This window comes from Pongo pygmaeus, chromosome 11 (assembly GCF_028885625.2).
Source record: "Pongo pygmaeus isolate AG05252 chromosome 11, NHGRI_mPonPyg2-v2.0_pri, whole genome shotgun sequence".
Taxonomy (NCBI): Eukaryota; Metazoa; Chordata; class Mammalia; order Primates; family Hominidae; genus Pongo; species Pongo pygmaeus.
The window spans coordinates 75,810,802-75,838,773 of record NC_072384.2 but is presented as its reverse complement, the minus strand read 5'-3'; the positions used below and the strand labels follow the sequence as shown (position 1 = coordinate 75,838,773).

At 47.4% G+C, this 27,972-nt stretch overlaps 2 protein-coding genes and 2 long non-coding RNA genes across 10 annotated transcripts; 1 reads left to right on the top strand and 3 right to left on the bottom strand.

Annotated features, from left to right (window-relative positions):
- Positions 1 to 5,420: 5,420 nt before the first annotated feature.
- On the bottom strand, positions 5,421 to 7,519 carry HOXD1 (homeobox D1). Its single transcript, XM_054478088.2, has 2 exons — positions 6,874 to 7,519; positions 5,421 to 6,519 (listed from the first exon to the last, which is right to left on the bottom strand). The coding sequence occupies exons 1-2, from the start codon at positions 7,517 to 7,519 to the stop codon at positions 6,185 to 6,187; spliced, it is 981 nt and encodes a 326-aa protein (XP_054334063.1). The 3' UTR covers positions 5,421 to 6,184.
- LOC129031519 (uncharacterized) lies at positions 6,443 to 23,139 on the top strand. Of its 7 annotated transcripts, none has more exons than XR_010122849.1 (6): positions 6,443 to 7,248; positions 15,123 to 15,226; positions 17,214 to 17,286; positions 17,726 to 18,604; positions 18,814 to 18,976; positions 19,617 to 23,139. It is a non-coding gene; the product is annotated as an uncharacterized LOC129031519 (long non-coding RNA). The 7 variants fall into 7 exon arrangements; XR_008501066.2 differs by lacking the exon at positions 6,443 to 7,248 and adding an exon at positions 7,788 to 7,907; XR_010122848.1 differs by lacking the exon at positions 6,443 to 7,248 and adding an exon at positions 7,788 to 7,907 and having other exon boundaries at positions 15,123 to 16,806.
- On the bottom strand, positions 17,306 to 18,445 carry LOC134737694 (uncharacterized). Its single transcript, XR_010122843.1, has 2 exons — positions 18,062 to 18,445; positions 17,306 to 17,890 (listed from the first exon to the last, which is right to left on the bottom strand). It is a non-coding gene; the product is annotated as an uncharacterized LOC134737694 (long non-coding RNA).
- An 86-nt stretch (positions 23,140 to 23,225) lies between the features above and the next one.
- HOXD3 (homeobox D3) lies at positions 23,226 to 27,220 on the bottom strand. Its single transcript, XM_054478087.2, has 2 exons — positions 26,676 to 27,220; positions 23,226 to 24,815 (listed from the first exon to the last, which is right to left on the bottom strand). The coding sequence occupies exons 1-2, from the start codon at positions 27,214 to 27,216 to the stop codon at positions 24,058 to 24,060; spliced, it is 1,299 nt and encodes a 432-aa protein (XP_054334062.1). The 5' UTR covers positions 27,217 to 27,220; the 3' UTR covers positions 23,226 to 24,057.
- Positions 27,221 to 27,972: the final 752 nt, after the last annotated feature.

Below are 27,972 nucleotides of genomic sequence, written 5' to 3'. Positions count from 1 at the left end.
ACTGGGAAGAAGACTGGAGGCAAGGAGACCAGTAAGGCATCAGTTGCATTGCTGAGTGAGAAATGATAAAGACTAAGCCAATGGAGAAGGAGAAATAGAGTTTGCTGACTAATGGAAAGGAGGAGAGATTTGTTTATCCATATTTCTTTTCCTCAACAGAATGGAGCATTCACTTCAGAATCCCATTTATCTGAAAGGAAGAGAAAAGAATCAATATGACTTCTCTATTCTGAAAGTTGTCAACTTTGAAGTATGGAATTAAGGACAAAGAGATTGAGAATCCAAACAGAAAGTGCTGACACCATTTGAAAAATCTCTTGTTAAGATCTAGTTTATCTGTTCAATGGAAAGTGGTCTTTTTGGAGGCTCTCACCATCGTTAGCTTTTAGTTCATCAGGTAGACAAATGAGGAACATTACCTAGTTCACATATACATATGCACATACACCCAGATTCTAAAGCCAGATAATTTTTTTTTTTTTTTTTTTTGAGACGGAGTCTCGCTCTGTCGCCCAGGCTGGAGTGCAGTGGCACAATCTCGGCTCACCAAAAGCTCTGCCTCCTGGGTTCACGCCATTCTCCTGCCTCAGCCTCCCGAGTAGCTGGGACTACAGGCGCCCGCCACCACTCCCGGCTAATTTATTTTTATATTTTTAGTAGAGACGGGGTTTCACCGTGTTAGCCAGGATGGTCTCTATTTTCTGATCTCGTGATCCGCCCACCTCGGCCTCCCAAAGTGCTGGGATTACAGGCATGAGCCACCGGGCCGGCCCAAGCCAGATAATTTTCAAAGGTCTCAGAAATTACTTCAATCCCAGCCTCTCGTTGACATTAACCTTACAGAGCTACAGTACTACTAAATACTCTTCAGTAATAACCAGCAGAGTAAAGGATTGTGAAGAAATGCTAAGGTGATAAGGGAATGTAATGATTATCCAGACCAACCCACTTTGTTTTATAGGAGAATCTAAGACCAGGCAAGCTATTTTTCCTTTTAATCAGAAAATACAACTGGTACTGAAATCCAGGTCTCCTCCCTTAAGAATAATGTTCTTGGCCAGGGGCGGTGGCTCACACCTGTAATCTCAGCACTTTGGGAGGCCGAGGCGGGCAGATCACGAGGTCAGGAGATCGAGACCATCCTGGCTAACAAGGTAGAAACTCTGTCTCTACTAAAAATACAAAAAATTAGCCAGGCATGGTGGCGGGCGCCTGTAGTCCCAGCTACTCAGGAGGCTAAGGCAGGAGAATGGCGTGAACCCGGGGGGCAGAGCTTGCAGTGAGCTGAGATTGTGCCAGTACACTCCAGCCTAGGCGGCAGAGCGAGACTCCGTCTCAAAAAAAAAACAAAACAATAATGTTCTTACTGGGTGTGACAGTGCATGCCTATATTCCCAGCTACTTGGGAGGCTAAGGCAGGAAGGTCACTTAAGCCCAAGAGTTCAAGACCAGCCTGGGCAACAAAACAAGATCCCATTTCTAAGAAAAGAAAAATAATAATGTTATTTTTTCAGGGTCCTTTACTTCAGCCTCAGTGGTTCCATCCTAGGAAATGTTTGGACGCTAACAATGTGGCTGCATTGTCTCCAGCTATATCTTTCTCTTCTGTTTATATCTTTGAGAAGAAAACACAACAGACGGGGACCTCTAGGATGAGATAGCGTTCCCATTCTAAGGCAGTAGAATGGGAAAAGCCACTGGCTAAAGTCAGCCACCCAGTAGCCCAGAAGAGCACAGTGAGATTGAGATGCTAAGAGAGTAGAAGAGAGTGCCAACCTGCCCTTGTCCCCATTATCCACTATTTGATGCATTTGAAGAGAAAGAGTGACTCTGGCTCTAAGATGTTAGATAAAAGCAATCATTGCTATTATCTCATAGGCAATGATGGCAGTGGAGAAAAAGCAATGGTTTCAAGGCAGGGGCAGATATGGATTTACTATGAGCCCAGTGAAATTTAAACTTCACTAACTTGAACCATTCCACATCCTGGGAATTTTGTATTAACAATTTTGTATTTTTTTCCTTAAAGAGGTTTCCCCAGATTGTATAAGCTTCAGCTCTATAAAATCCCTAAGAATTCAGTGTGCTAAAGAGTCCAGTACCTTCTAGAAATGCCTCAAAAGTGTCAGTTTTAATAAACTTGTAATAGTTTATTAGCTATGACAAGTCCAAATGACTACTCTTTGGCCCTTCTTTCCAAAATATATCAATAAGATTTCTAGAAGGAGAAGAGATTATGTTGAAATCTTTACAAGCTAAGTAATAGACCTTCCTTTCACACCAATATTTAGGATTTTCGTCCTCTTGGTTCATTATTGAATCTAGTTAAACAGTTTCTATAGAAATTTTATTTCTGAATAACAAGTACAACGTAATAAGCAATTACAAATGAGACGTTGAAATAGAGTTATTTTGCAGATTTGTTGCATGTTCATGACTTGAAAACATTAGATAGAGGTAAAAACCATGAACATCTTTGTTTCTATTTAGACGGATATTTATCTTTATTTGTGAGATATGTCCACTATGGTTTTACTTTAAAACCACAAATAAAGTTTTAACAATGGGCATTTTTCTTGTTGAGAGGTCTGTGGTCAGACTAAACATCTCTCGGAAACTGATTAGATCCTGAGGTTTTCAAATTCAATATTCAGCAAATATAGATCATTTCTTTGGCCATAAGAAATAATTAAGAACTTTAGAGTTAATGCAACTCTCCTGAGCCTGCTTCTGTTTTTTTTGGATGACATGATAATCAGACAGCCTCTTCTGGTGTTGGTCCTCACCATATTTGAGATTGAGGCAGCATAAATCACACACAATTAATCTTTTGAAACTCTAGGTGACATTGCTTTAGGTTTTTATATCAGCAAAGCCTTCATTTGCTAGTACTCAACTTATGGGAATTTTATATATTATTAAATGCTTTCCTCTTCCTCACTCCCAATTATCCTGATCCAGAAAAGTAGACACATGGTCATTATGTGAAGACAAAGGAACATTGAATAGTTAATTATGCAACAGCCAGAACTGTCCACTGTGTATTCATCCTTGTAACAGATCGCTGGAGGGTAAATTAGCATATTTAGTTTGAAATCTTGTAAAATAGAAATGGGATTGTTTGAGTAGTTGCAGTTTACATAGTAACCTCACACTTCATGGAGATCTGACTCAAAATAACACAAGGCTCAAAATAATAGGAAAAGGAATGCTCTGTAAATGATCCACATTGCCTAGGTACCTCCACTGACAACATATATTTGATAGTGTCTAAAATCCTCTTTTCCTGTATAAACACAGTATCACTGTAATCCTAGACAGCACATTTGCTTTCTCTTAGAGCCTAACTCCCTTCAAATGATAGGTCTAAAATAAAATATGCAGAAGTCATTAAATTGTAGCATTTTCATTGTTGGGAGGGACCTCCAGAGGTCACCTAGTTCATCCCAATCTCCAGCCAGGACTCTTCCTAATACTGAATATAGCTGTACAGTGATCTGCATTAAGAAAGCTTTTAAAGATCCCTGGGGTTGGGCAAAAAATAGCTAATATTGGCCTGATTCATAAAACAGCATTATACGAATGTCATAATAGCCACCTTCATCAAGGAAGACATCCATCAGGGCTAAGTGCTAGTACTAGCTTCAGAAGGAAAAGCTTTATTTTCTCAGAGAAAAGGGTGGTAGATTAAGGAAATGACCCAGCATGTTGGTATTTTGTTGTTGTTGTTTAGGTGTACATTTAAATGCTTATCAAAAAGGAAACATTGTCATGTCAAAGACCACTGCAGGGGAAGCCTAGAGGTGGCTGTAAGCAAGCAGATCACAAGTCCTTTAACAAGTTCTTTCAAATAGCAGCAGAGCTCAGAGGGGGGCTGTTGTTTCAAACAAGATTCAATTAGCATCAAGTTATTAAAGGGCAGACGGGGAAACATAAGAATAATATTGACAGACCTGCTTTTTAAGCAATATCTTTTCCCTCTAATCAGCTGAGTTTGTTTGAGCTGATCATTTTATTTCTTCAATTCCATTCAACTATAGATGCAAAGAATGAGAACTTCAGTGTAACTCCAATTTTGTAAGAGAACTAATCATATTGCTGTTTTATAAAAAAAGTAATCTTTCACAGTTGCTTAGATTTATGAATAATTAGATTTAAAGCATTATACTGGAATCTAGAAATCTAGCTAAATAGGTGAGGTTCTTATCTGAATTATTTAGGCCTTTAGCCTTTCTGTTGAACTACAGAAAGAACTTATAGTTGTAAAATAAGGACCTACTCCCCAAAACTGTCTCAAGTATCCACTTGATTCTGTATCTTTATATTGTATCTTTTTCTCATATTTCTGCAAGGTTACATAAATTCTGGTCAACTATGAATGCCTCCAGGGATGAGAAATGGAAGGTTGGGTGAAATAGATTAGAGAATAGGTTTTGGGGTTTTCTTAAACCACATACTCTCGTCAACTTTCAAATTTTGTGCTTGTACCTCTTCCAAAGTATTCATTTGAAAATATTTCATTTCTGAAATCAGAAAGGCACTGTCTGTGCTCTCTCTCAGCCAGATACTCAGTCTGGGTTACAGGAAGTAGAAATTTGTGACTACTAGCCTTTCCCAGTCTCCTTTGTAACTCTTGACTTTGGAAATGGGAATTCAGCCACTGAGAACTTTTTGATGTGCAGCTGCCTTTCTCAGGGAACACTAACCAAGAAACAAAGTCTTCAGGTCACCTTTCCTCTTCCTTTTGTGAGGACAGGAGACAAAAGAACAAGATCTCCCTGAAGTGTCTCCTTGGCTTTACAACATTCCACAGTAGGCACCTAACACTTGAGTTAATGTGCAGACTACACACCTACCATAAAACTAGGGCACTCAAGGTAAGGAAAGTATTTCCATAGTTACTTGGACATTTGGCAGAGTAGCTTTCTCTCTTAAACTACTAATTGTCCATAACTTGCTGGGTGTGTACACAACCTGTAGGAAGTATTATTTTTAAAAGTTATCAGCTGGGTGTGGTGGCTCACGTTTGTAATTCTAGCACTTTGGGAGGCCGAGGTGGGCGGATCACCCGAGGTCAGGAGTTCGAGACCAGCCTGGCCAACATGGTGAAACCCCGTCTCTACTAAAAAAAAAACAAAAAATTAGCTGGGCATGGTGGCTCGTGCCTGTAATCCCAGCTACTGGGGAGGCCGAGGCAGGAGAATCACTTGAACCTGGGAGGCAGAGGTTGCGGTGAGCCAGGATTGTGCCACTGCACTACAGCCTGGGCAACAGAGCAAGACTCCGTCTCAAAAAAAAAAAAAAGTTATCAACATAAACAAATTATCATAGCAGAATCAAGAAAATTCAAATACAGGAAACTGAATCAACTTTAAAGAAAGAGAATCATTATTAAAGAGTGTAAGAAAAGCAGAGAGCAGCAGATTCTATAATTTTTATTACCAAAAAAACCCTTTACATGCTATGACATTAAATGTCACTTATAAGGTCATTGCAAGCAAATATTTTTTAAAAATATACATACTGTATATATTTACATTCAAGTTTGAATAATATTTGTCAAGATATAGTTCAGATTCTACTCTTTACCCATTCTGTAGATTTGTTCATCTAGTAACTAAACAGCGATTGTATCATCACTCAGGCACATAGAGAGGTAGAAACCGCTTTTTTAAAGAAAAAAACAACTGGAGTGCAAATGTGAAGATCATTGAAGCAGCTTAGCTACATCAAGGAGACCCTAACTAGCTTTGGTCATCTCAAAAAGCTGAATACATGTAGCCTTGTCCTTTAAATTAAAACCAGAAAAACTTTGGGCAGGTGCTCTTCTGAGCACATCAGAGTGCTGACAGAACTCAGCAACTAATGGTCTGCCACTCTGCAACGAGAATTGCATATGACTAAGTGAGGCAAACACAGCAGCGGAGCTGGGCTGGCAGCTGGGCACCTTTTCCCTGATAAGACACAAATCATAACCAAACAAGTGGCTTACAAGACAGCCAATTAATATCTGGACTTATAGTCTGGAAATCAGAAGCCAACTAAAGTACTTCATTTCCCAAGTGAAATCCCTATTCATTTTTGTTCTCCCACCTCCATCTCAAACTGAGCTCCTAAGTCTAGACGGGGTGGGGGGCGCCTGGGACTTCTGCAGGCCACAGTTTTTCCGCCCCAAGTCCCGGCCTCACGAAGGCTCTTGGGACTGAGAAGGGCTGCCGGGGTTCTTGATAAACTTGGTGGGGGTTGTTCCAGAGAGGGGAAGTTGGAGGGGAGCCACAGGAATGGCCGTGGCCAGAAGCCCTTCTCGTTCCCTTTTCTTCTGTTTCATCCTGCGGTTCTGGAACCAGATTTTGACTTGCGTGTCATTCAGGTGCAAGCAGTTGGCTATCTCGATGCGCCGGGCTCGAGTTAAGTACTTATTGAAATGAAACTCTTTTTCCAGTTCTGTCAGTTGCTTGGTGCTGAAATTCGTGCGGATCGCGCTGGAGGGGCTAGCGGCCCCATACTCGGCGAGTTTGCCTGCAACGTAAAGACAGAGCGTCAGCCAGGCCAAAGGCCGGGGACAGAACGTGGGTGAGCAGTGGAGCTAGTTAGAATCAAAGTCCCAGCGCAGCCCTCCTGGGTCCCTAGGAACAGAATTTGTGCCAAGAGACATTCCACGGAGAGCTCCTTCCTGAAATTTTCTGAATGCCTGGCACATTTTCCGAGTCTGTACTCGAGGCAGACTCAATGGAATTCGCCCGGGAACGCGTCTCCTCCACAAAACCCAAACCGCTGTCTGGAGAGGCAGCGGCACCAAGCTCCCAGCGCATTTCCGCGGGGGAGGCTCCGTCCCCAACCCCAGGTGGCCCCATCCAAGGCCCGCGGACTTACCTTTCTTAGAGGCATTCCTCTTCACTTTCATCCACTCGAACGTGCTGAAGGCGGCAGGGAGGCCGCAGGCGGGAGAGACGGACTTGGGGTAGGTGCCTGGGGCCGGGGATGCGGTCTGGAAAGCACCAGGGTGGCCGTCGTCTGGCGCTTTGAGACACGCCGGAAAGGGGCCGGGCTCGCCGAAGGCCGCGTAATCCACCTGGCCGCTGAGGAGGAAAGAGCCGCCGCCCGAGAAGACGGCCGAGGTGGCGTAGTGGACGTGAGACCCGCCGTCGTCGGCCGCCCGCCCCAGCACGCCCGGGAAGTCGTACGCCGGCCCGGACCCCAGGAAGCCGTAGTCCGCGCCCCCCGCTGCCGCGGCAGGTGCGGCACCAGGTTCGTAGGCCCCCTCCAGGGTGCACTGGGGCGCGGCCGGAGGCGGTATGGGCGGCCGCGCGGGGGCGGCCGGGGGCGAAGGTGAGGGTCGGGCGGCGGCCAGGGGCAGACAGCTGACGAAGGCGCCGTCGCCGTTGCCCAGAGGGAAGGCGGGCTGCAGAGCCACGGGCCGGGCGTCGGAGCGGCAGAACTTGGGTGCCAAGCTGAGCACGTCGCCGCCGACCCCGCCGCCGCTGCTGCTGCACGACACGTACTCCAGGTAGGAGCTCATGGTTCCGGCCCCACCTTTCTGAGGGCGCAGGCCGGGGCCGGAGTACGGAGCTGGGCAGAGGCTGAGCAGGACTGCCGCCGTCTGCGCCGCTCCGCCACCCCTCTCTACCCGAGCTGCCCTCTCCAAGCCATGGCGAGTGAGCTGGAGGTAAATAGTGGCCTAATATACCGGCGGGGGCGGCCACGTGGCGCTGGCCGGCCAATGGGCGGCCTCCCCGCACGGCCCAGGTCCCGACTGGCGCGCCTCCTCGCGCCTGCCCCGCAGCCAAGTTAGCCAAAGCAGCCCAGGGCCGCCGCCCAGCGCCCCCCAGCCCCGAGGAGAGCCGTCGCGACCGGGGGCTGCCTGGGCAAGGGCGGGGCGAGAGCGCAGAACGCCTGCTCTCGGACAGGTATTGGGCGAGGTGGGGGGAGAAAGGCAGGACTGGCCGCTCGGGTGAGGGCGAGGGGATGCAGGGGCGCGAGCCGCTTCTGCTCTGGATCGTGGGGAGCTAGTCCCTCGAGGGCGGAGTGTGGGCGTCGCGGCGTGGAAAAGGTTAAATGGGAGCATGACGCGCGGCCGGTGGAGACTGCTCTTCGCCCACCTCCAGGATAGATGAAGTTATTCCTCTTCCCCTCTTCTGAGTCCTCTGCGCTTTCGGTTTGCTTGGCGCTGATGTTATCCCTCTTCTAAACCTAGAGCAGATGTTTGGTTTTTTTCCTTTCTTCCCCCTTTCCTAGGACTCATGGAACTACATTTTATGCTGTGAGTGCTGTGTGCCTAGGGCAGGACAAAATTTTCACTTTTTGACTAGGTTTCCTTTTAACGTGACTTTGCAGCTTTCTTCTATCCCTCGCAATTTGTGGCGGCGTGATGAGGGCCAGTGTTGTAGTGCCAGATTTTGATAAAGTTTCTGCCTTGTGGGGTAGTTTAGCAGATTTTCCCCTCTGGCTGGGTTGTTGGAATAAAGAATCCAGAGTGGTGGTGGAACACTCTTTATGCTTCTATCTGGGAGGCTGGCACAGGCACCGGTGCGGCGCTTGCTTTCACTGAGGAGCTTGTGTGGAGGGCGCAAAGGCTTACCGGGGACGGGTGAGATCTCAGAGGTTTGGATGGACTTGTACCTCGAAGCAATTAGAGCTTCTGCTCCATCAGATAAGTGCTGCATCGTCTCTTGTGAGTGAAATCTGAGGGCTCACAATGTTAATGGGCTCACGTCTTTCCCTTGATAATATGGTTTTGTTTACTGAGTGTAGAGAGACGGGAAATAAAAGTGCAATTGGCACAGGAAATGAAGAGTAGAAAGGTTACAAAGACCAGCTTTACATTGACAAACTTTCCAACTTCCTTTAGCATTTGTTTTAATGTTCCCTTTTGGGGGGAGTGTAGGAAAATTACAAGTTAGATAAATAGAGATTATTTACACACAGTAGTTATGAAAGAGGGTGGTTTCCTAAAACCCTGTGTGAATAAAGACTCTAAAGAGTCTACTCAGAGCTTATATCAAGTGCCCTTGAAAACTTAACTTATTACAGCCTCTAAGTTATGGTAAGCGAGGTTTTATCATTGTTTTACTGATTCACTTGTCATAAAAGAGCGATTCAGCTGTTGCCTAAAATTCCACTCTGAGGAAGTCTTTAGAATAGGCGCCATCACAGCCCAGGGAGCCAGTTCCTTCCAGGGATGTGGACTTGTGAATAAACAAAGCCCTACCAAAATGTGGACTACTGATGGACCTGAAGTTGTTGCAAGATGGGGGAGGGGTGTCCCCAGGTTGAGGGGAGCCAGTACAGGGTGGATGCCTAGGAATCAGCACAAAGTTAAAGAGGTCTGTGGTTCCTGCACTGCTGGAGTTCTTGAGTTTGATTGGAAATGGAATACCTGTGCTGAAAATAGCCCTTCAATCTTGGTTTTGCTATTTCAGTTTTGTGCTATAGCCAGTCAGATGACAAGGTCCTAAATAATTTTTATTTATTTATTTATTTATTTATTTATTTTTTTAAGTGCAGTGACGTGATCTCGGCTCACTGCAAGCTCAGCCTCCCCGGTTCACGCCATTCTTCTGCCTCAGCCTCCCGAGTAGCTGGGACTACAGGCGCCCACCACCATGCCCGGCTAATTTTTTGTATTTTTAGTAGAGACGGGGTTTCACCGTGTTAGCCAGGATGGTTTCGATCTCCTAACCTCGTGATCCGCCCGCCTCGGCCTCCCAAAGTGCTGGGATTACAGGCGTGAGCCACCGCGCCCAGCCCTAAATAATTTTTAAGAAGAGAAAAATAAAAGTTCTTCCCTAGCACCCCAGTTAGAAAATGATAGAGCTCTTCAGAGCTAGCTCAGCCTTAAAATGCAGACACGTTTCTTCACTCCTTTCCTGTGCCATTTATGCAAAAGTAACAGCAAATAAGATGCTGCTGAGTTCACAATGCCCCCTCCTCCACCTCTGGCTAGAGTTTAATAGCCAGTTTTTATCTGCAAGATGTCCCAGCTCTCACACTGTTCCCTCAAATGATACTTATCCTATCACAGCTCCTAAGCCTGGAGGCCCCATGGGTTAAGAAGGAAGGATGGCTTTATAAACCTCTTTGGGGAAGACATCCAGCCGGCTGCAACCCAGGGTTTAGGGCAGAAGAGTCAGCCTGACTGTCTGGCAAGTCTCACCAAAACCCCTCAAATTAAGGGCCTTTTCTCTAAGGCTTCAGAAAAATCAGGCTGCCTAGGTGTCCTGGCAGCTTTCACGGCAACAAAGACTAAGTTTTTCCTCCTGGGCATTTGGGGCAAAGGCTGGGTCCTTCATGATATAATTAGGCCTTGACTTTAATGCACCCATGAGCTATCCACACTAGCTCCATCAAGTAAAATTTTGGAGATTTAGCCTTTCTGAGGGAAGAAAGTGTACTAAAAAAGAATGAAGTTTTTAAAAATACTGTTTTGTTTTGTTTTGTTTTCACAACTGTGGGTGAGAGCGAGGGAGAGATGTTCAATATTTGTTCAGACCCAATAGCATTTCTCTGATAATCGCATACAGAAAACTACATTCTGGCTGGGCACGGTTGCTCACATCTGTAATGCCGGCACATTGGGAGGCCGAGGTGGGTGGATCACGAGGTCAGGAGATCAAGACCAGCCCGGCTAACACGGTGAAACCCATCTCTACTAAAAAAATAAAAATAAAAATAAATTAGTGGTACACGCCTGTAGTTTCAGCTACTTGGGAGGCTGAGGCAGGAGAATCGCTTGAACCCAGGAGGCGGAGGTTGCAGTGAGCTGAGATCATGCCACTGCACTCCAGCCTGGGTGACAGAGCGAGACTCCGTCTCAAAAAAAAGAAAAAAAAAAGAAAGCTACATTCTGTTCACCCTTCTCTCCACTCCCTTAATCTCCAAATCCTTGGCATATCCCACACCTTGGGGCTCAGAGTTGGCATCTCTATTCTTGGGCTGGGTCTTGACTTGCTCAGGTTGGAAGTCAAGACTCTGGTCATCTCATACTCAAATTCAACAGATGTTTGCCAAGGATTTACTGTGTAATGACATTTTGTTAGGAGAAAGTTAGGCTAGGGAAAAGACATTCTCAAACCAAAGGAGCTAGAGATTTATTTCTGACACAGGTTTTAGCTATACTTATAAATCTACTCTAGAGGAATCTTAATGTATAATTATCTAAGGAGAAATTGGAAGATATTATTGGGGAAATATAGAAAGATGTGAATATAGCATATTTTGAGTAACATTAAAGTTTGTCTCTTAGATGTTCACAAAGTATGGGAGAAATGTCTTACTAATTTTATTACTTGTCAAGCCATGAATTCCCCAGGGTCACTCGCCCTGCTGGGTCCTGGTGCTGAGTTCTCCACGGGAGGTGACAGCAGAGGGGCCCAATTGCCAGGTTGTGTTTGATGTAGGAATGCTTTGAAATCTCTCCCTTCCTGCTCACCACAGCAGCCACCCCCACCCACTCCCTATCCCTTTCATGACTACCTTTCTCTCCCTTTCTAATAACTAGCCTCTTTTCTTCAGACAGAAGTGATAAAGGGTGGCAGTCTGGTTTTCTGTGTGTTTATTTTATTTTATTTTATTTTTGAGATGGAGTCTCGGTTTGTCACCCAGGCTGGAGTGCAGTGGCATGATATTGGCTCACTGCAACCTCCGCCTCCCGGGTTCAAGCAATTCTCATGCCTCGGCCTCCCAAGTAGCTGGGACTACAGGCACATGCCACCACGCCCGGCTAATTTTTATATTCTTAGTAGAGACAGGGTTTTGTCATGTTGGCCAGGCTGGTCTCGAACTCCTGACCTCAAGTGATCCACCTACCTCAGCCTCCCAAAGTGCAGGGATTGCTTCTGTAAGTTTAAAGTTTTCAGGAAGCTCCGGGTAAGCCCTCTAGACAAGTCCCACTATGTTACCGCGTGGAAGCACTTGAGTACATTGAAACTCTTGGCTTCCTAATCCCGTCACAGAAAATCTTGTTTGTTAGGGTAAAAAAAGGTGGGTGTCTTTTTTTTTTTCTTAATCCACATTAAGAGAAAGTGCAGATTAAGATGCAGTTCTCTGTAGCATCCCTCAGTCATCCTAGGATGGAGGTAGGGATGCAAAGGAGTCCTAAGGACAAGAATTCTAAACCTGTTGAAAATCTGACAATATGACGTTCCCTGAGGAAAACCATTTAAAGTGCTGTGCCTTTCCCTGAGAATTTTGTGAATGAAAGACTCACTGGTCAAGCCAGTGATTGACACATGGAGGCATTCGAAAGTGTTTGTTGGACGTAAGCAGAGTGGACAGAATGGTGTGTCTTTACCATGACTAATAACGGCTGAAGGATATCTTTAGATTGTTGCCTCCTAAAACCACATCAGGTGGGTAGAAATCACCATAGAATCTTGTTTAAAAGTTCAGGTTTCTTGAATCATCCCCAGAGATTTTTACTTAATAGTCTGACTCAGGAATTTTTTTTAAATTTTTGATTTTTTTGTAGAGATGAGGTCTTGCCACATTGGCCAGGCTGGTCTTGAACTCTTGGGCTCAAGTGATTCACCCACCTCAGCCTCCCAAAGTGATAGGATTGCAGGCATGAGCCACTGTGCCTGGCCTAGGAATCCTTTTTTTTTAACAAGACTTTCGGGTGATTCTAAAGCAAGATTGTTTGGGACCACACTTTGAAAAATTCTGCTGTAGGAGTTGGGGTGGGAGGGGGCAGTGTGGGAAGAAAGGAGATGTTCCTATGGGAGGGACCATAAATGATGAGAGGTCATGGCTAGCTGGCACATGAGTATACCTAAAAAGTGTCCAGAGGTTTGTTGGGTTGCAGAGAGGTCAATATCAAGGTAAAACTTAAGTTTACTTCAGCTGAAGTTCTAGAACATATCCTTAAGAAGTGGTCAGTTGGAAGTTTCCCAAGTTTTGCTGACCAATTGGTGCTTTGCAGAGACTGGGCTCACTTCTGCTTCTTGCCGCTTCCCTACCTTGGCTTTGATGATGCCAGTGGGGTGGGAAGAGAAAGAGATTTGTCTCTCCCAGTCTCTTCAGAGAAAATTTAGAGTGGTTCTGAGGCAATGGGAAGAAGGAAGGAGTGAGAATGGGCATCTGAAGAGAGAGGATTCAGCCTTTTTTTTCTTCCATCTCTCAAATTGGAATATGCCTTTGAGCCCCAGGGATCCAGAGGGGGCCAAATGTCCCTTAGCCTAAGCAGTAACTCTTTCTCTGGCTAAAGGCTGACCTTTCACAGCCTAAGATGTCAAAACTAGAAAACGCCTTCCAGATAAGCTACATCAAACCCCTAATTTTAGAGAGGAAGTCACTTTACTCAGAGGTTAAAAGGCAAAGCCATCCTGCAAAAAATGGAACCACCTTGGGTCTCATGACTTTCCACAGTCCATTGCCTTTTCACAGTCTGCAAAGAGGAAGAAATATAGTAGCTACTCCTTGGCATTGTGGCAGGCCTCGATCCCAAGCAAGCACAGCAGTGTTCAAGAAGGCGCACTCATTTCCAGGAGGCCACACAGTCAGTGGTTCTGACTGAGAGGCCTGCTGCTCTGCCAGACTTCTGTAGCCTCATCTTGAGTCTTCCTAGAAGAGAGGGTAGAGACAGACCTGGGACCCCAGCACCAAGCAAGAGTGAAGAATCCCCTCATTATCATTGAGGTTGATCAGCATCAGGGCCCTGGGGGAGCAAAACAAGAGGTATCCCATGATTAATTTTGCTGGATAGAGCAAGTATAAATAAGGACACATATGAACACACACGGGCACACCCAGGTCACTTGTACTAACCAATTTTTTGTTGTTGTTCCTTTATCATTTTACTCAGGGTGAGTAATGGCATTGTTTTGTTTTGTAACTTTTAAGTTCAGGGATACATGTGCAGGTTTGTTGCATAGATAAACATGTATCATGAGGGTTTGTTGTACAGATTATTTCATCACCCAGGTATTAAGCCTAGTACCCATTAGTTATTTTTCCTGATCTTCTCCCTCCCCGCACCGTTTGCTCTGTTCCTTTATTATTATTTTTTTATTTTTTATTTTTATGAGACAGAGTCTTGCTCTATTGCCCAGGCTGGAGGGCAGTGGTGTGATCTTGGCTCACTGCAACCTCCACCCCCTGCGTTCAAGTGATTCTCCTGCCTCAGCCTCTGTGTAGCTGGGACTACAGACTTGTGCCACCACGCTCAGCTGATTTTTGTATTTTTAGTAGAGATGGGGTTTTACCGTGTTGGCCAAGCTGGTCTCGAACTCCTGACCTCAGGTGACCCACCTGCCTCAGCCTCCCAAAGTGCTGGGGTTATAGGTGAGAGCCACTGTGCCCGGCTTCTTTTATTTTTTCAAAAGGGTAATAAATTTAAATGTGCCTGCTTCAAAATTCAAAGGGTACAAAGGGGTATACAGTGAAAAGTCTTCCTCCCACTCTTGTTCCCAGCTACCTAGTTCCCCTTCACATAAGCAACCAACTTGTATATCTTTCCAGAGACACTTTTTACTAGCATAATTTATACGTGTGTGTGTACTCCACAGTTTTTTACACAAATGGTAGCATACTAGGCAGACTTTTTCACACTGTGCTTTTCCCCCATTGTATCTTTCAGACCATTCCATATATATCCACACATAACTTCCTGGATTTGTTGTTGTTGTTGTTTGAGACAGGGTCTGAGTGTGTCGCTGAGGCTGGAGGGCAGTGGTGCAATCATGGCTCTCTGCAGCCTCAACCTTCTCTGGGCTCAGGTGATCCTCCTACCTCACCCTTCTGAGTAGCTGAGATTACAGGCATGCACAAGCACATCCAGCTAATTTTTGTATTTTTTGTAGAGATAAGGTTTCATCTCTACAAAGCCAGGCTGGTCCGAACTCCTGGGCTTGAGTGATCTGCCAGCCTTGGCTTCCCGAAGTGCTGGGATTATAGATGTGAACCACGGCGTCTGGCCCTGGTTTACTTTTATAACTTTATACTGTTCTACTGTATACACCTGCCACAGTTCATTTAGCCATTCCCTATTGGTGGGCATATAGCTTGTTTTCAACCTTTTGGTATTACAAACACATGGTCAAGCTTTTACCTATTAGAAAAATTTGTAGAAGTGAAATGATTTAGTCAAAAGGTGTGTGCACTGTCAGTTTCAATACATTTCTCCACAGAAATAAATTAATTTATACCTCTATCAGCAATATATGAGAGTTCCTGTCTCCTCACACCTTTGCCAAGTCAATGGGATGTTGAAGTTTTTATGTTTGCCAATCTGGTAAGTGAAAAATAATACCTTTTATTTACTCTTATAACATCTCCCAAAATATCTCTCTTCCTTATCTTGAGCCTTTCATAATTCTGTATTACAAATGATAATACTAACACAGAAAAGATAACCAACTTGCTGTAATCACACCTGGTGTAAATGGCCAAAGTCAGATGTTCAGCACTCTTCCCTATACTACACCATTCCACACAGGGCTCAAGGAGGTTCAAAAGAGAGTAGGTGGCTTCAAGCATTCCCTGAAAGACACATGATATTTAAAAAAAAAAAAAGCATGGAAGCTTTCTGACATCTGCTAAAAGACCTCTTCTTTAGTGGTTTGATACCAAGAACACATTTCTGCATGAATCCTCCAGCAAGTACCGCTCTTGAAGGAGACGGTTCTGAATAGCAATTTGATCTGACCTGGTCCTAAACATTAGCTTGGATTCAATATCTAGGAAGCAGTAGGATGTTGTTGTTTTTAATTTCTCTAAGACATTTCTCACTGGACACCCGGGATCTAAGTATTCATCAGCATGGTGTGAGTGCGGGTGTGTTTTTCCTAGGTTTTAGCTTTATATAGAACACTCACTTGGGCCTGGTGAAGATACCAGTACCTAACACACATTCCCATACAACTCTAATGATAAGCCTATGAGGTAGATATCTTTATTGATTCTTTCACTAATGAAACTGAAGTCCAGAAAGATTAAGTGGGTTGCTTAGGGCCACACAGTGTATCAGTAGCAAAGCAGAAAATACAACGTAGACTGCAACCGAACTCATTAGATTCCTTGCAAAGCCTTCTCTTCTCCCTCCTCTATTCATTTTAGTGAATGACGTGACTCAGTCCCTCAAATCCACAACTCCTCTTTTACTCATCCAATTGATCACTAAGTCCTGTGAATTCTACCCCTAAATGTCTTTTCTCTTCACTCTTGTTACATTAGTTCCTCTCTCTGCCGTGTTGTTGCAGTCACCTCCTATTTTGTTCTTCTTGCCTCCTATCTCTCCTTTCTCTAATCAGCACAGCATCCCTGAGTTAGCTTCAAAATATGTTACTTCACATCCCAGCTTAAAACCTGCAGTGGTTCCCCATTCTCTAGAGAGTAGGTCCAGACTCCTTCACGTGAACCCTGTGCAATCTCTCTTTTCAGCCAGGATAACCAAACTCCAAAGTACTCTCCTTGTTCCAAGCCCAGACTTTGCTTTTTCCTCCCTCTTTGCTTTTGCATGAGTTGTCCTCTCTATCTGGTATGGCCTTCCCTTCTTGGCCTGAAAAACGCTTATGTTTCAGGAACCCGAATTCACCTCCTCTGAAACTATTTTTTCGACATTATAGTACTACTAGTGGCTCCTTTTTTATTAGAGGAACATTTTGACCACACCTCCGTTATAGCACCTGTCGTATTGTTTTAAGATTATTTCTCTTCCCCACTAGATTGAAGAGCATACACCATCAGTGACTTGTCTTTGTATCCCAGAGCCCAGCACAGTGTGTATAGGAGCTGTTCACTAGAAATTGGTGAAAGGCAAGGAGGAGGAACAGACTGAACCAAGGACAGCAGGACCAGTAGTTTCATTGCTCAGTGAGTTCAGGACACTGTGTGAGGCTTAATGCTTCAGCTTATATCTATCTGAAGCAACATGGTAGAACATTTTTCCAAAGCAAGTTAATTTTCCACGCAAGAGGATGAAGGGAGAGAAGGCTGAAGGAAGAGGGGGCAAAGCTGAGGCTTTCTCTCCTTCAGGTAGTATTTTCTGTGGGCTGAGGCAACACATTTACTAACTTCAGAAACAGCTCAGCTGAAGTCCCCCAGCAAAAAAGGGTAAAAGGGGAACTAGGCTGGAACTTTGTTAGGATTTACAAAGAGAACAGCATGACCACTCCAGAAGGGTTTAAAAATGCTTCACCACTAACTCCACCAAACCCTCCTGCTGTAAACAGCTCTAATGCTAGTGACTACCCTCAGACACTTGCTGTCTATCCCTTTAGGGTGTTCTTAAAATAAACCGGAAAGAACGGAGGTAAAAATACTGGAGTGTTTCCTCCACACTGGAAAGGAGAGGTGAGTCATATCATTGTGATTGGTGTTTTAAGTATATTTTTATTGTTATTTTAAATGGCATTCAAGTTTAGCTTCAAGTTCAACAGCAGTCTTAGCCTACTTCCTCCCACACAAATACTCCTGCCAGTAAATAGGCACTCTTAAATAAAACAGTGCCTGCAAGAACCTTCTGACCCATTGAAGTTAGTCTTGCCCTGTCTTCAGAGGTGTATTCGTCCCTCTCTGGGTGTAGAGCGGTATTTAAGGGTGACACTTGGGCACGCAGGAGGTGTGGCAGGGGGCGGGGAATGCAGGGTCACTGTGGCTCAGGGGCGGGTGTGGGTGCAGGCGCGTTGGGAGGACTCTGGGCGCCCTAGGAAGTCCGAGGGCAGGCGGCAGGGCTGGCGGCCGGCAGTGCTGGCTCCCCACGTGAGGTGGTGACGGCGGGCCCTGCTCCCAGGCCCTGTGCTGCCGACCGCTGTCCTGGCTGCGCAGCTCCCCAGCAGGCGCCGGGCTCAGGTCGCGCCTTCAGTTAGCGCTCAGCCTGCGCGCCTGCGTCTCCTCCGCTTGCGGTTTCTGGTCGGATCCCAGCTGGCCCAGACTTGCTCTGAAGTAGGAGGAACCGCTGTCGAGCGAAAAGTGCACACCGGGTGATTGATGAACTCTTAATAGAACTAACCTCTCCCGCCCCCCACCATAGACACACACAGAGAAATCCTCCACCCCAGCCCCTTCTCCAGTCCTCCTCGCGGGCGAGAGGGGACGCGGCCGCCAGCCGGTAGGGTGATTAACTCACCGTCTGTCTTTGCAAAAGTGTTCCAGGTGGATCATGAGCACCCGCCCACCCCGCCCGCAGCCTGGCAGCTCGAGGAGGCGCGGAGAGCGCGCAGCGAGCGCGCGCGTCACGTGGCGGCGCGGACGTTTGTGCCGCGCGCCCACCAGACCGCCCAGGAGGCGGCGGCTATTGTTCCCCGCCGGGGCCCGGGGCGCCATGAAACGGGGTCCACGCCAGCCCCCTCCCGAGCGTGTCCTCAGGTCTAAGGACGGGTGGGGCTTCTTTTGTGTGTTCTCTGGAAGGGCCTGGGATGGCGTCGTTGCTGCCCCAAGGGGTAACCGAGGCGGGATGAAGGAAGATGGTACCAGCTCCCTAGAGCTCAGCTCACCAGACCTACTCTTCCGCTCGGCCCTTGCAGAGGAGGTGGGGAGGGGTATGGTATTTGTAGGGCAGCGCTGTGAACAATGGAACCATCAAAAAGGCCTTCTCCCAGCCGCCTCACCAACCACGGACATTCCTGGCCCAACAAGCCCTCCTGGCCTGGTTTTGAGCCCTGCTTCCCAGGTAAAAACACTCCCTGTACCAGAGGGAGTTTTGGTTTAAATTAGGATTTAAATTCTTCTGGCCCTTACTGATGTTAAAACCCAGCTTTTATGATTTTCCAGATAGTATTCTTTGCTTAAAATAATCCAGACTAGCTATAGGAACCAATCAGGACATTTTGCCCAAAGATCTAGGACAGAAAGACTCATGCAGTAATTCCTGCCTTACAGATCTGGGGACCCTTCACCTGCCTCTACTACTGCAAATGATTGGATATTCGTCTGCCTTGGCTCTTCCCTAATGTGTGGAACTAATTTTGTTCACTCTGTTTCATGCTGGACCTGGCCTGAAAATGGGCCCTTACATTGTCTTTGCACTTTCCAACTTGCCAAGGTAGGTGTGAAACCTAAGGGAAGTTTTTAGGAATAGGCTTTAGGCCAGGTACTTAAATCCATTTGTTCCCAACCTTGGACTCCAAAGATAAGGGCATTTGTAGCTGGAGTAGAAAACAAGGGAACAATGAGAACTAAGATTTCGCCCTCTGTGATTATCCTCATCATTCACCATCCTTCCTCTCCAGCATCACCAGTGCAGAAAGTGCAGAGGACTTATGTAACCAGTCTTTTTTTTTTTTTTTTTTTTTTGAGATAGAGTTTCACTCTTGTTGCCCATGCTGGAGTGCAATGGTGTGATCTCAGCTCACTGCAACCTCGCCTCCCAGGTACAAACGATTCTCCTGTCTCAGCCTCCCAATATACCCAATCTTTCTCCTTTCTATCCAGGTCTTCTGCAAGAGAGATCTAAGAACCAGCCCTCAAAGATGGTAAGGGCTTGGCTAGTGACAGCCCAGTCTCAGCTCCCTGTGCCCAAAGTGTCAGAACAGGGCCACTCAACCCAAGCCCTACATATATACTCTGTCTGGGAAGTTGCAGTGCCTCGAAGTGATCAGGCCATAGGCCTGTGAAGACTGGGGTCGTCCATGTCCCTTCCTGCCTACTCACAAACTTCTGTTCTTCCTATTGTTTTCTTTCAGTTTCTGAAAGAAGGACCAAAGTAATGCCAAGAACTCCCAGATGAAGAGGACCTTCCTTAGACCTATAACAGATTCACTACTTGACTTCAGAGGGACGTTTCAGCTAATTCTCAGGAAAAGGTCAAAACAGGCCTGTGACTGTCCCTCGAATACTGAAGGTATAAACAAGCTTCTGGCTCCTCCAGGTCAAGCAGAGGAACACTTTTATTAGAATGAAGGGTTACTTCTTTGTTATTCAAACACACACCCACACACATCCTCTGTAGTCTCCCTAATGAAAAACCTCAACAGATGGAGAGCCTGAGCTCCCACGTCCGCAGGCTGAGAAGATGCACTTCACTCAGGGGCCAGTGGGCTGGTACAGACTAGGGAAAGGAAAAGGGACAAAGGCTGCTAGTGTAGGTAATCACTATCTTCTAATACTCCTAACACATAGAAATTTGAAAAATCTTGTTCAGCAATGTTAGCAGCCTCTGAAGCCTCGGAAACTAATTTGGCTGATGTGTCTCTGATAGGGAGCTTAGGGCTGCACCGAGGGGAAACATTCTCCTCCTGTATTCTCTCCTCTCTCTCATTTGAAAGCCTGTACAAAGAAATGGTACAGGTGGATGGTTAACTTAACGATTCCATCAGAGGCAGATTTTTCTCTGTCAGGTTCCTGGATGAGGTGGAGGTCTGAAAGCCAGGAGACAGAATATGTACTTAATTGCCCCTTCTGACCTGCTTACCAGTGACCAGGACTACTCTCCAGGCCTTTCTTCTGCCACTTCCCCATTCTTCCTGGCTAGTTCAGTTGGGTCTCAGCACTTCAACTCCTGGCTGGATCCTGAGTTTTTCTTGGTTGCAGGGAAAGCTCTCACTGTCTGCATCTCCTTCCCCACCCCCACCTCCCATTTTGCAGCTGGTCATTCTGGCTGCCTCACAGCTATCCTGCCTTAATTCACATTTGATTGCCTGGACAGAACACCACCAAGAATGTCCAGACGACTGCCACCCCTCACCCATGGGCCTGAGATCCTGCCCTGACCCCTTTCTTCAGACCCGGGGAGGACCCACAATCTCCCTGATCCCCACCTTCCCCAAAGTGGTCTCTATAGGAAAAAAGCAGAGCTGGCTAAGACCTGAGACAGAGCCATTTCTTCCCCTTGGGCAAACGAGGTAGACCCTCCCAGAGACCAATGCCGGAGAGACCCGGATCCGAGCTCCCTTTATATGGCCTCCCCCATCACGGAACCCGTGGGAAAACCTGGCACACAATGGCGCGGCTGCTTCGGGCACCCTCAAGCCAGCACCCTGCGGCAAGGCCTGGAGCAGCCTCGTGGTCTTGGTGCGCTCCCTTTGCCCTCCCCGCAACCCTCTGCGAGCACTCGTCCCGGGAGAGAGACCCTGGCTAGGGTGGAGGTTGCCTCCCGCAAAGGGCGCTGTTGCTGGGGCCTCCCCTCCCCCATTCTCTTGTTTTTCTGCTTCTGAGACTCGGGTGGGGGGGGCGGGGGGAGGCGGCAGGCGCCTCCGCAGCCGATAGAGCAGCTATTGTGACCTTCCGTTGCAGAGCGGGAACCCAGCCGAGTGTGTACCGCCGGCAGTGGCGGGGGAGGAGGCGACTGTGTGTGCAAACCTCAGTCGGAGAGGGGGTGGCGCTGGGAAATAAAGGTTTGCAACCTCAGGCAGTTGGGCCCTTCAGAGGGCGTTTGGTTGTGTTCAGACTCGGGTGCTTTCTAACACTAATTGCAGGCTCAAAAGGAGCGGAATTTATTGCGAAGGCCAAGGCGGCTTGTTTATAATTTATGAAGTTTTAAATGGCTGTGCCGCGGGCCCCAACTTTCTCCTGGGCTGGCAGCCGCGCGGAAACGCGCCCTCCCACGGCTCGCCGCCCACCCCCACCCACGCCCCTCAGATGAGTCTCACGCCAATGGCAGGAACAGATCCGAGCTATTAGAAGTCTCGGGAACCTCCAGAGGTGACAGAACGTGGCAGATTTGGTCCAAGCCCTCACCCCACTCCAGAGGAGGGCGTCGGGGAAAGCTGCGGCTGCCTGGAGAGGGAGCCCCTGATCCCACACTTCCTTGGAGCCTGAGTGTGAGAGGAAGCTAATGTCAGCCGGGCTAGACACCGTTTAAAGTCTAATCCATGAAACCCTAAGCCACAAATGACACTTGGGGCTTTGCAGACACCCGCAGACTCAGCAGATACTCCTGCGGTAACACACTGTGCTGGAAAACGCCTGGAGCCATGACACATTATGTATTCTTATTATTTATGGTAGGAAGAGGAGATGAGGGAAAATCGGGCTGAATCTAAGCAGCCTGAGAATTCAGCTAGTTAATATTTAGCCAGTTAAGAAAGGTGGTTGTAATCGCTGCAAGGCAGTGAGCGCTTCCTTGATTTCTCTAATAGCTTAAAAAATAATTTCTTACAAGACAATTAGAAATTCTGCCTATGGATGCAAATTTCATAGAAAACAATGTTAAGCCTTGAAAGTGGGTAAAATGTGCCTTCGATTGAAATCATTTATTCTGTTGATACACTTCTACAACATATATATTTTAAACCTGCTCAGATAAAGTGAAATTTAGCAAAAGGATATCCCCTCCCACCCCCAAATCTAACATGCCATTTTAAAAACAGCACAAAGGAACAAGGAAACTAAATATTATTTTGAGCCATCATTACTTAGTGAAATACAAACATCCAAATAGAAACGATTGTTGTTCCACCAGAAGATTAGAAGTTAAATTATTTCCACACAATAGGAATTTCACCTCGTGTCATCGGGGATGTAGTAGGAATTGCATTATTTGTCAAACCAAATAGAGATGTGTGGGCTGACTTTGCTGAAATACAAAAGAATTGAACCTTATCTGAAGGCGTTTTCTAAGTGGCCCCTCCCATAGAAGCCGGGAAGTTGTCCACCCCAAGCAGAAGCCACATTAATATTTACAAAATGGTTATAAATCCTTGAAGACATTTTTGCCCATTTTGTATAAGAAACAGGAGTAAACAAGGTGTTTATACTTGTTATGTTTCATTAATGAAACTTTTATTACTTTACATCATGGGGAATGTTTGTTTTCTTTAGAAATGAACTAATGATCACTACAAAGGAAGAATTCATGACAGCATTTCCTAGAGAAAAAGCTTAGGTGCACGTCTCCAAATGATGGTTTCTTTTTCTACACCTTAGCTTTTTCATAGCTCAATTCTTTTTACAACTTCTCGTGTTTTTTTTTTTTTTTTTGATTGTCAGTTTTCTTTCAAAGTTTATTTTTTGTTACTTAATGCAGAAAAGTGAGCTCTGGCCTCCCCAGTGTAAAGTCGATTGTGTCTAGAAAGAAGGCAGTAAAAACAGCAAAGCAGGCGCTGCTTTCAAAAAGCCCTGCCCAAATCATCCTGCCCAGAACCTTTTTAGGTTTGCATCCTCATTTCCCCCTCCCCTAATTTCAATAGCTGGAAAGTAATCAAGTATCCCCAGAACCAATTTATGCACTAGACTCCAAATAAATAAAATATTTTTTTCAAAGTGTCAGTCTGTTTCGAGGCCTTCCATGGGGATTGTGCAAGATAAAGGCATAGTGATCTGCTTGCAAGTGTGCATGATTAACACAGATACACTTCCGACTGGGAAATTTTTTTATTCTAAATATTTGTTCCAATAGTACCAGACAATTTGAAATCAATAAACTGTGGTGAGGGCTGTGGTTTTTGAGAAATGACCAACGTGTGTTGTGCCACGCCACCGGGCTTCCTGACTCTACCTATGAAGGACAATTTGCGGTCTTAATCCTTTATGTCAACTACAAACACCAGCCACGGTTACGACTGTTCAAAACTACTCTCTCAACTAGTTCAGACCAAGGGGACTAAGGAGGTGAAATGTGGCCCCCACGGCCTGGAAGCGAATTCCTAAGCTCGGCTGGATAAATCTACAAATATACACATAAATACATTCAGACACGGATAAATAATCAGGGAAACGAAATGACTCGCTTCAAATAATAAATACAGATAGTTTAGTCCGATGCGATCCTTACGGGACAGGAAGGAGAATATAAATTAAGGTCTCTGAAACTAAGCTAGCCGCGGGCTAGGCCCAAGACTCTCCAAGCTCTGGTCCCTCTGCAGGGCGCGCCGCCGATGGGTCTCAGACTTACCTTTGGGACACCATTACCAGATTAGAGTCCCTTGGTCCGCAGTATGTGGCACTGTCAAATTTACAGGGAAGGATCCTTGCGGCTGATTTATGGCGAGTCACCCAAAGGAAGACGCCCATGGAAGGGAGGCACGGTCGCCTGCGCCTCCGCCGCTGGAGGCCTGAGACCCGGGAGGCGGCGGCAGGGCAAGAGCGGGGAAGGGGGTTCCCGAACTGCCTCGCAGGCCCCACCCGCCTCCCCACCACTACAGCAAGAGAGGTAATTTTGCCGCGAGTTCGGGCTGGCGGCGGCCGCTACAGATGCGTCAGTTTGGGAGCCTCCGGCAGTCGTCCCTGAGACGAGTGGTGGGCCGAGAGATCTGTGTAGGTGGGATGAGGGTCGCAAGGTCCATGGTGGTGGTTGCCTGGAATCTGCGCGGCGCAACTGTAGTCCACGCTGGCCGACGACGGGTGCGAGAGGTGGCCCAGGTTGAAGACAGGCCCGGACGCGGGCGCCATGGACTCGACGAAGTTGCCGCCCACGTACACCGGGCTGCCCTGCAGGTTGGCGCTGGCGAAGCCGCCGCCGTTGCTCGCCATGGGATGGGGCTCGAACTCCGGCGCCGCGTAGCGCTTCTGTTGTGGCAGGCAGCTGCTGAGTGGCGCCGTGTAGGCGGCCAGGCCGTACATACTGGGCTGTGATTTGGCGAAAGCAGGCGGCGAGGGCGCGTCGTAGGCCAGGCCGGGCACTGGCGGCAGCTGGCCGGAGTAGGCCACGTGGCCAGCGGCGCCGCCGAGCGGTGGGCTGCGCTCAGGGGACTGACCAGCCGGCGAGTGCAGGATGCCCTTGGCCTTCTGGTCCTTCTTGTACTTCATGCGCCGGTTCTGGAACCAGATCTTGATCTGGCGTTCCGTGAGATTCAGCAGGTTGGCCATCTCCACGCGGCGCGGCCGGCACAAGTAGCGGTTGAAGTGGAATTCCTTTTCCAATTCCACCAGCTGCGCGCTCGTGTATGCCGTGCGTACCCGCTTGGATGCTGGGCCTGGCGGGCTCTTGTCCTCGCAGCTCTCTCCTGGGCAGGGAGGGAGAGAGGGAGGGCGCTGAGCGAGTGGGTGGGGACCCTCAGGACTGGAGAGGGGTGCTTCCCTGGTTCTCTTTTCCTCCTCCCTCCCCCCACCTCCAATCCTGGCTGGGGTGGGGAAGGGCCGTTTGAGAGGTATGATTCCAAGGAGGAATTCACCTACCTACCAACCCCCTACTAGGCCTACCTATCAGTCGCACCTGAAACCTCCATCAGCCTTCTGAGATCCAGTTCACTCTACCCACCCTCTCCCCTGCAGCCTAGTTCATCATCCCATACCCACCGAAAGGCCATGAAAGAGTTTAATGAGAGACCAGGAGCAGCTGGTAAGGCCTCCCTCTGTCAAAGAAGGGCCAGACTCCTTTGAACACTCCTCCCAGCCTCTGCTGCCAGGGGTGGGGTATGGAGAAGGAAAGGAGGAGGAAATAGCTCCAGCCTGCCTTGCTTAGGAGCTGGCCCCTGGGCAAAGCCCCCCACCAACCCCCAGCAAAGTACGGGGATGGAGATCTTGGCGCCCCACTGCAGCCCAACTGCACTCAAAGCCAGGGAGATGACAAACCAAAAAACAAAAAATAAAAAAATAAAAACCAACCAAACAAACAAACAAAAACACTGCCTGGGTATTTTAGGGAGTCCAAGGCCAGGCTGGAAGCATTTTGAGTATTCACAGTGCTAGGAGCAGCAGCCTCAACACTGGCTGTTACTACCCTGCCACCTCTCAGCTGCTTGTCCACTCCCTCCCAGGGAAGACAAATGGATTTCTCCTGGGAGGGAGGGCCTGAGCCTGCAGCTGAGGAAGGAGGGGCAGGAAAAGGAGGTTGCAGGCAGGATAATACCTTCCCCTTAGGAGCAGCAGCCCCAGAAAGCATCAGGCAAACCAGATCCCTGATAACAAGCCACACCCCAGGCCCCAAACTTGCCCTGGACCTGGAAGCAAGTTCATCTACCTGAAGATAAACCACATCAGATACCACAAGGTCAGAAAATTTCAGGAACCAGGCAGTCTAAGCAGAGAGAAGGAACAGCCCTCAGAGTTCCTGGCCATGCCTATCTTCTACATGCCCTGGGTGGACCTAGAGAAGGCCCCAACTGGAGGGACTCCCCTTCCAGTTAGAGAAATCCAAGGCTGTTACTGTCTCCCAGAATATCCTCTCCTACTAGGACAGGCACCTCCCCATTATGGATTTGCTGGAGTGGGAGAATTGGGCTGAGGTGGGCCAAATGCTAAGCATGGTTATGCTTAGCAGCCCCTAAAGCCAGACTGATTGGATTCAAATCCACCACTTTGCAGTTTCATGATCTTGGGCAAGTTGCCTATCCTCTCTAACAGTTTTCTTATCTGTAAAATGGGGATGTTATCACATACCTACCTCAAAAGGTTCTTTGAAAAATTAAATTAGATAATGCTTAGAAAGTACTTAGTATGGTACTTTCTAAGACTTCAGTTTTTATGAGTTTAAGGGAACGAGATTCATGTGATATGGGCTATATAACCACCTAGGCTTGGGGATTGTAATACCTATCTTCAAATCTTGAAGAGCTGTTGGGTGGAAGAGGGAACGGAGTTATAATTAGCAGCCCAGGAAAACAGATATGCCCATATAAGGAAGCACTCTCTATTAATAGCTATAAGACCTGTCCAGCAATAGCACCAGCAGCCTGGAATGGAAGGGAACACCCTGTCACTGCAAGGTCACGACCCCAATCAGGAACACTAAAAAAAAGAACATTTTGACATGAGTAGGAGTTTAGACATATGACCTTCAAGGTTGCATTTCCAGCCCTGTCTAGGCTTCCTTGGGTCAATCTGGAGGGGGCTTGGTCTGGGGGTAGGCCACCTCAGGGAGCTACCTGCAGTGGCACAGCCGTTCTTCTGCTTGGAGTTCTGTCGAGACTCTTTCATCCAGGGGAAGATCTGCTTGCTGATGGTGGCTGAGGAGCTAGAAGCATTGAGCCCACCTTTGGGCTTCTTGGCAGGCACTCCACCTCCAGGATTGGTGGGTGAAGATGGGGGCAGGGTCGGTGGCGGAGGAGGGGGTTGTGGTGGCTGCTGCTCTGAGTTCAGACCAGGAGGCTGGCTGCCACCACCCCCACCCTGGCTGTTCCCAGTGCCAGGCCGCATGCAGCTGCCGTTGAGTTCCGGTCCTTTGTGGGCTGGGGCTCTCAGAGGGGCAGAGCTCTGGATGGAGCAGGCAGAACCTGGATAGTCAGTGTCCAGGGAGCTGGCAGCAGCAGGGGGTGGGTAGGGCTGGTGGGGGGTGCTGTAGCCGTAAGTTTCAGTAGTTTTGCTGTAGCCATAGCCTCCAAACAGTCCTGGGTTTTCATAGTAAGCAGCCTTCTGCATTGTGCACTCAGGAAGCTCCAGGGCCTGCTGACCCTGCTCATATAACATTGACTACCACTGTATCCTTCGCTGCCACCTCCAATGTCTGCTGAATCCTGAGAGAGCTGGGCCAACCCCCAGGCTCCAGGTGACCTGTCAAGAAAAGCAAGAGGCCCCAGAGGGAGTGTCATTGGCAAGACCAGTCAATATAGAAGGACTAGCCCATGCTCTCTGCTTCCTACCCACTTCATGGTGGGGAGATGGGCAAGGTGCTGGATCTGAGTTTATTTACTTATCTATTTTTTATTAACACAGTGTCTTGCTTGTTGCCCAGGCTGGAGTGCAGTGGCATGAACATGGCTCACTGCAGCCTCAATTTACTGGGCTCAAGCGATCCTCCCACTTTAGCCTGGTATTAATAGCTATTTCAGAGTATTTCAAAGTCCCAGCTATTCTGCAGTATTAATAGCTATTTCAGAGTATTTCAGAGTCCCAGCTACTCTGCAGTAGCTACAGGTGCACACCATGCCTGGCTACATGTCTTAGTGTTTTGTTTTGTTTTGTTTTAGATGGAATTTCGCTCCTGTTTCCCAGGCTGGAGTGCAGTGTCATGATCTCAGCTTACTGCAACCTACACCTCTGGGTTCAAGCAATTCTCCTGCCTCAGCCTCCTAAGTAGCTGGGATTACAGGCACCTGCCACCACACCTGGCTAATTTTTTATATTTTTAGTAGAGACAGGTTTTCACCATGTTGGTCAGGTTGGTCTTGAACTCCTGACCTCAGGTGATCCACCTGCCTGGGCCTCCCTAAGTGCTGGGATTAC

Coding starts and splice junctions, on each gene's coding strand:
- HOXD1 (XM_054478088.2), bottom strand. CDS start 7,519: ATGAGCTCCTACCTGGAGTACGTGTCGTGCAGCAGCAGCGGCGGCGGG. Junction 6,520..6,873: donor GAGGAATGCCTCTAAGAAAG/GTAAGTCCGCGG, acceptor TTTACGTTGCAG/GCAAACTCGCCGAGTATGGG.
- HOXD3 (XM_054478087.2), bottom strand. CDS start 27,216: ATGTTATATGAGCAGGGTCAGCAGGCCCTGGAGCTTCCTGAGTGCACA. Junction 24,816..26,675: donor GAACGGCTGTGCCACTGCAG/GTAGCTCCCTGA, acceptor CTCCCTGCCCAG/GAGAGAGCTGCGAGGACAAG.